We start from the raw sequence: 7,576 nt of genomic DNA, 5'->3' as shown, positions 1-7,576 counted from the left end.
ATACTGAAGCACGAACTCTGCCAAACCCCAGCCCCCGAACCTGGCAAGTGAACTATGTCTCTTCATAGACAATCAGGAAAGAACCAACACATCGGAAAGATAATCGCTTTTAATTTTCTAAGTTTTCACTTACGCAACATGATAAAGGCAGATATATGCGACTCGATATGACATTTTTACAAAAAATGTCCCCCCAGCATCTGGGCAGTAGTATATAAATATTTACAATGAAAAAATAGGCAAGGAAAAAGGAAATCTTCATGGTTCAAGACAATTTCTTTCCAATGCTTCTCAGAATCTTGAAAATAAAATACTTCATTACCTTTCTTAGTCATCCATATTTACATGGTGATTCAGCTGATGGTTCAAGAAATCTAGGCTTAAGGATGTTTTGTTCTACGTCACTCCTGCTCTTTTTCTACACTATTTTCCAAGTTATCTGAGAGTAAATTAAATATAAAAATGTAAACTTTGAAGGAAGAGAAAAAAAGAACACGTGTAAATGCACTGATAGAAAGGTCCTTACAGAGGTTAATATTTTACAACACTAAAAACCAAAATAAAATGCTCTCTATATTTCTTTAGTAGGGACATTTGGTTTCAATGTAATTTGATGACATTAACAAAAATTGCCTCTGAAGAGGATGCCAAGGAAACAGCAACGATGTTACCATCCTAACTGATGAATATCCATCACCCTAATTTTCTCTAAAAGAAACTGTGGTTTTTTTCAAAAAGTGACAAATATGAATTATATCACGGAGAGCTTAAAAGCCTCTACAAAGTGTGGTATCTTTTAAATATGAAGACTTTGAAAAATAAATTTGAATAGTGCAAGCCAGCCTCTTTAACGTAGTGATATTACGAATATATTCAACTCCAACGTAGGAAAGCACGACTCTGCCGCCGCCCGACGCCGGGCTGTCGAGGTTGCCAGGATCGAGGGCAGCAGGCGGTCCCCGAGGATGCGATGCGAGTGTTTCCATGACGACGCCTCCAGCGGTACCTGCCGCCCTGAGGCAGGGCCGGGGCCTCACGTGTGGGAGCTGCGCCGGCCCCTGGCGCCCAGGGACACGCGGAGCCGCGGCTCCCGGGCGCGGTAATGCTCATTGAAATCCAGCCTGAAGCTCAGGAAGCGCAGGCTCTCATCAGGGCTGGTCGTCAGCAACACCAGGAACTGCTGCACGATGCCCTGGAGAGACGCAGGGGACACACGCCCATCTCAGGTCCAGGAAGGAGCTGCCCACACAACCGCCCCGCCTTTAACCCCCTCCGGGGTTATTTCCACCAACACCCACCCTAGCGGCTGTTCCTGGGACAAGAGTTCACCTAGTCAAGGGCAGCCCCACGGGGAAGAGATGCCCATTTCCACAAATGCAAATTCACAACAGTAATTTCATGGAAAAGAACTAACCAACAGATTTTTCCTTTCTGCCCTTAAGTTCTACAAGAATGAGCAAAACAGCAAAGCAACTGGTGGAAAAACATCCTATTTTTTAAATTTTGAATAGATAACTTCAGTGTGACACTTCATATTTCACATGAGTTATGAAAGAGTATTTAATCATACAGCCCTGATGGGAGGACAAATTGAGAACACCAAGAACAGACACGTGATGTAAACCATGGCTAGGGGACCCGGTGCCTTTGGGGGTGTCGGGCTGCGTCTGCCCCCGAGGGCGGACAGTGCGGCCACATCACCTCCTCATTGGGGGGTTTGCAAAGACGACGACAGGGTGTGAGAGACGTTTAGTCAATTTTAACAGAACAGAATTCCCAACTGCTTCTGTCCGCGCTGAGTCACTGAGGACACCTCCCATCCCTGCCACACACACACACCACCCCCCCCCCCCCCCCCCCGCCTGTCTCACGTCAGCTGACCGTCACCTGCCCAGGGGAAGCTCTCGGGAAAGCTCTGATAGGCAGAGAAAAGGTCACCGACACACCCTTGTCCATCCTTCCCGAACTCTCGAGGTGGACACTGCCCCCCACCCTTGCTTCTGGTGGAGCTCCTGGGAGCTGGGACGCGTGCAGACGCGTGTATGCGACACTAGTCACTTTACACTGAGCGAACACACTGCCTGCGTGTGTGTGCGCATGTCACCATCTCTCTGGGTAAGGAGGACTTGGGAGAAAGTCCCTAAGGAACCACGCTGCTCAAAACACCGCCAGGGCTTCTCGCGAGCGCGAAACTGAAACATGCCGACGAAGGACGCCTCCACCTGGACACGTGAGGACATGCCTTCCCGCGGGGCCGGGCCCAGGGCCGCTCACAAGCAGCAAAGCACGGATGGCTGTTAAGACTCTATAGTGCTTCAGCCACCGACACAAAGACGACAGCAAAGGACTTACGTGATCAGGAAAAGAAGTCTGAACGGCAGTGATTTACAAGGCTGTAATGTTAAGTAATGCTGGGATTACATTAAGGTTACTTTTTAAAAACTGTATTAACTCTACCGGGAAAACATGTAACCACCACTGTCCTTTTAGAAATCAGCACTTGGACACATTTTAAGCTACTGAGTACTCCTCTGCAGCTGGGCGACCATCTTAATTAACAGCACGAACGTAACCACGAGGCACCCATTTCTGAGAATTATGAACCCACACCACATACAGGACCTGGGTCAAGACAGCGCTTCATCATCAAAACACCTGCCCAATAGATACATTTTTGCATTGGACATAAACCAGTCATTACCACCATTTATGAAACGTGTTTTCAACAGAAAGGTAACAGGAGGCCAATGCCAAAGTGAGCCCACTTACAAAAGGGACAAATCTACCCCTTAGTTATGCAGAAGAGAAATTCAAAACTAAAAGTGTGAGGACCTTGGGAAGCAAACTAGATGCCTACGGAACAGGGTTGTGGCGTTTCAGTCAGAATTCTGAACCAATGAACCAATGAATACATGGCACAGAAACATAAGTTTTCAAGGTCTGGGGTTCATAAAATCTTTTCATCTCTATTTCCAGCACTAACATCACCTTGAGAAACATGAAATCAGAAACCAAACCCTCAAAAGAGACAAAGCAGAGCAGAGCGTGTGGCCTCCGCGGCCCAGCAGCCTGAGGCCCGTCCCGCACGCTCCCCACACGCTCCCCGCACGCTCCCCGCACGTCCGCAGAGGAGGGGGCCGCAGAGCCGCACCCACCAGAGCAGCCACGGGAAGGAAGGGCCACCAGAGGTCGGACAGCACCGAGGGCAAGACTCCCACCCAGCGGCAGAGGCTGGACCGGCTGGAACGACGCCCCTTCCGTCATCTGGCGTCGAGCGTCAGTTGCCGTGACGTGGGCGGCACCGTCGCTGGACACGCACCTGGTAGAAATGTGTCAGTATGCGCAGCTGCGAGCACAGCCTTGGTATCGACTCCTGGAACTCCCGGACCCTCTGGTTCTCCTGCTCTTCTTCTGCGGCCGTCACCCCCCACTGGCCCTGAGAGGGAGAGAGAAGCAGCCGGGTTAGACTCCGGATGGAAGACGCTGGGGGGCGGGGCGCTGACTCCCACCCCTCTGTGCCGCTGGAAACGTCCATGACCTTCCTCTGATGCCAAACTGCTCTCTAGCTTACATGTCTCGGTTAATCACATGCCTCGGAAGTATTTTACATCAACACGCGAGTACCCGTGAACCCCCTCACTGTTCTTAGTAATGTTCATCAGCCCCAGTGTTAACATTGTGACATCCCACAATTCAGACGATTCCCCACAGCTCGCCAGTCTGCTAGTAGAAACAATGCTATAATACACGGCCTGTACCTGTCTGTCATTTTGGACGTATTTCAGTGCAGATACTTTACGTGTCTGTAAACTGAACCCGATGGTTCAAAGCACTGGCACCCTCACACGCTGCATTCACTCCTGACTTGAACGGGAACGGTTCTTACCATTTCCCGTAGCCGTGATGCATGTAAAGACAGTTCTCGATCACTGGTGAAGCTGACTAGCTGCTTTCCAGCCAGCACACGCAGGAATTATCACAGGATCATTTCTTATCAATTAACATGGCAAATTACATGAATAGACCTCTTGAACCCCTGCATTCCTTAAATAAACCCCAGTCTTGGTGAATTATTCTCTCAATATTCTGTTAAATGTTTCCCCTGTATTTTCTGTAAGACTTCTTCCATCAACATGTACAACCCAGGTCTGGGATAAAGATTCTCGCATCTGGTGTCAACTTCACAGAGCTTCCCAAGCAGGCTCTGGACACTTCCCTCCCTGTGACTGAACTGGCGCACGAGCACAGCGCTCTCCACGCCGCCGAGGTCCGGCCGCTCCCTTTCCTGTGGCAGAGCTGCTGATAAGCAACTTTGCTCCTTGCTGAGCCACTGCTCTGCCTAGAATTTGCCCTCTGTCCAGAGAAAGCCCTTCATCTCCCTCCCGTGTGCAGGCTGACTTCACGGGTCCGAGCCAGACAGCAGGCGGCATTTCTGCACCGCCTCGGTGTGTCTGTCTTCCCCCCACGGCCTCCCAGGAGGTGCCCGGCTTGTTCTGCTCCCCCTGGGCCGGGGACGCCCTCCGTCCACGCTCACCCTCATCTCACCGGGGCCCACCTCCTGCTGCCCGGCCGCCTCCGGGTTTCGCTGCTTCCCCAGCGGCTTCAGCGGGCGTCTGGGTGGCTCTCTCCCCGTTTATTTCCGTCGGCATGAGGGTTGCGCATTTTCAGAATCGCGTCCTGGGGCTCCGCAGCCTGAGAGACACGGGCCACCTCTAGCGCCCCTCCGGCCCTCTCTCCGTGGCGGGACCTCACCGCAACCCCATCTTCCATCACAAGCTGGCCCTGTCCTCTCTACTGCCTTGTGCCCTCGACGGCAAGCTGCTTCCCTCTGGACAACTTCAGTGCCCGGTGCGTCGTCCGTCCTTTCCACTCTGTCCTGTCTCTTCTGTCTCAGAACCTCCCGACCAAGCAGGTCTGCCCAGACGGCGAGCAGGCGACGGGTCCAGAGGGCAGCCCCAGCCCAGAGGTTACCCAGAGGCCTCTCCTTTCATGCGGTGGGCTTAGCCCCGCTGCCTCTGTTGACAGGACAGACACGTCTGGTCCCACTGTCATCTCACCAGCAAGACGCTTTCCGGTCTCCCTGACGGTGGTCCTCTTTTACCACATGGTCTGTGTTTCTTCTGACAACCAGGAGGCTTCTAAGTCTGTTCAGCGGCTGCCTTTAAAAGGACAGCTTCACACAGCGGGCCGTCCCTGTGCTCCATTTCTTCAGACAGCGTTAACCAGCCTGAGGGCGAACGATGAGCGCCCCTTCTTGCGGCCTGATTTTAGGAGACGTTATTTCCACGTCTGTATCTTTAATGTATGTACACCTGTCTTACTTACTTCATGAGCTTTAAAAAATACCTCTTGATGCTGGGTTTTAAAAGATGAAGTAATTACTAAACTTGTATTACTTTCTACCCTTTCCCTACCACCTTTTGTCTTTTCGAACACCATTTTTAAATATTCTATTTTACTGTAGTATATACATATAAAAAAGCACAAGAATTCTAAGTGGATAGCATGATGCAGTGTCACAATGCGGCATACGCGTCACAGCTGGGCTGACATGCACGTTCACGTCAGCAGCACAGCAGCTGCGTCCAAACACTTTGTCTTGTACTTGCAGCCAGGTAACGATTTTACATAGTTAAATTCAATTTTGTTTTATAAATAAAAGCTATTGCTAATAATTAAAAGCAAAAATGAAACCAATTAATCTAACTGGGTACTGAGCTGGTGGCAAAACCTTACGGGAATAGCTATTTCAGGGAGGTCACCCTGCAGGAGCGGACACGTGGCTGGGAAATCGCATGGCTGCTGCACTGTGGGGGGAGGGTCAAGATGCCTGTTCTGAGAGAGTGGTGTGTACAGGTGTGTACAGGTGTGGGGGGGGCAGGTGGAGTCAGAGAACAAAGAGCTGGGTGAGCTCCTGCTAGAAAACAAGATTTCCAATTGTGAGACAGAAAAAAGAAGAAAGAAAAGGCCTTTAGCCCTAAATTTGAATTGGACATATTATCACACACGGTTTTGAGAAGTGGGAAGAAAGCAGAAAACTGAGGGCAGGGACTGAAGGAGGAAGAGGCGCCTGGGAGCCCTTGCCTAGCAGCAGCAGTGCGGAACGCTGCGGCAGGGGCGGGCAGAGGCCCCCGACCAGGCGCCCTGGGCCCTCCGAGCCGTCCTGCACAGCCCCTCCAGCCTGCAGGGGCCTCAGGTCTGATGACAGTGCGCAGATCACCCTGCCTCGCGAACGTTAACCACTCCTCGGGTACACTCGCAGATCTCGCCTCTCCCGCGTATCCTGAGCACGTCTGAACAAACACACTGAATAACCTGCCTTATCAGGCAGATCTGCTCCGAGGTGCTGACGGGTAACAGTCTGGGGAGTGAGCCTGGGCGCCCCCAGAGCGCAGACTCCCAGCTCAGCGATTCCCCAGAAGGGCAGAGCTCTGGGCAAGTGGGCAGTTTGAGAAACCACGGCCATGGCGGGATTCACTGGACACTTAACAGCTGACATACACCAGCACATGAAAGTAAGGAGCTCCAGGGGAGTCTGTTTGTTTATTATCACTCCCGTTCTACAAACCAGGAAACTGGTCTCAGAGAGGTCAAGTCAGCAAAGGCACAAAGCTGGTGACGGGGTCGTGGGCCTTCAGTCCGCCTGGTGCGCAGGCTTCCTGGGCGGGCCCGGCCGGGAGGCCCCGGGGGCAGGGGGTCGCCAACTCTGACATTTCAGCCACAAACCCCTGCTCCCGGCAATGCAAACAAAGTGAGCAGTACACCCATCCCTAGAACACCCTGAAGGCACGACACGCATGCTCTGTGTCCCTTCCAAGTTAACGATCCTCTAACGCAGACTGTAAGGGAATACTCAAAAATAAAACTAATCCAACCGCATCAACTGAGCAGTCTGTCACCACCCCAAGAATAAGCATCTTGAAAAAGTGAAAGACTGTACAGATTATATCCAATACAAGACATCCCATAAAGACTCAAACTCATTCAATAAATCTTTGTACTTCAAGGTCATGAAGGACATGAACCACTCAGTAAGGTGACTGAAAATAGCCAACGTGCACAAACCCGGTTCCCATGGGTACACATGTGCCCGCCAGCTCCACATGAGAGCGACGCAGAGTCGGGCACCACCCAGCGGAGACACCGATGCAGACGAACGTCTCGACACTTGACTGAGGAACGCTGGCAAGAGACCAGAGCTTCCCGTGAACTCTGCCCTCCCTGATTTTGAAAGCTGAGGACAGTGACGGTGCCCACTCCCTGTAAAAGAGTCCAGAGCCGCTCAGGACCCCAGCCGGACGCGGCTACGACCACAGCCTCAGCGACATTTCAGCGGCAGAGTCTGCTGCGCTGGGAATCACTGCGGCAACAGCTCACCGTCTAAGCGGATGAGCCCAAGCCCACCAGCACCAGAACCATACCTCGGCTCCACGCTGCTGCTTCTTCTCCTCGAACTGCAGGCGCCTCTGCAGCTCCTCCAGGGCGGCTCTGTAGATGGCATCTTGAGTGTTCTGAAGCTCGATGATTTGATCAAACACGGCCCTCAGCTGGTTTAAAAGTGCCTGGGGAGAGAGGA

The 7,576-nt window shown here is 51.9% G+C and overlaps 1 protein-coding gene across 5 annotated transcripts in view; it reads right to left on the bottom strand.

Annotated features, from left to right (window-relative positions):
* Nucleotides 1-91: 91 nt before the first annotated feature.
* TUBGCP3 (tubulin gamma complex component 3) overlaps nucleotides 92-7,576 on the bottom strand; it is a 60,419-nt gene continuing 52,934 nt past the window's right edge. For all 5 annotated transcript variants that reach the window (XM_067713643.1, XM_067713644.1, XM_067713646.1 and 2 more), the window contains 3 exons: nucleotides 7,422-7,562; nucleotides 3,320-3,436; nucleotides 92-1,192 (listed from right to left, as the gene is read on the bottom strand). In XM_067713643.1, the coding sequence (XP_067569744.1) occupies nucleotides 1,034-1,192; nucleotides 3,320-3,436; nucleotides 7,422-7,562 (417 nt within the window). In that variant the 3' untranslated portion in view covers nucleotides 92-1,033. The remainder of the gene's footprint in view (nucleotides 1,193-3,319; nucleotides 3,437-7,421; nucleotides 7,563-7,576) is intronic.

This window comes from Pseudorca crassidens, chromosome 18, assembly GCF_039906515.1.
Source record: "Pseudorca crassidens isolate mPseCra1 chromosome 18, mPseCra1.hap1, whole genome shotgun sequence".
In the NCBI taxonomy this organism is placed as follows: domain Eukaryota; kingdom Metazoa; phylum Chordata; class Mammalia; order Artiodactyla; family Delphinidae; genus Pseudorca; species Pseudorca crassidens.
Note: the sequence above shows the minus strand (reverse complement) of the source record. Positions and strands in the feature narration are given on the sequence as shown.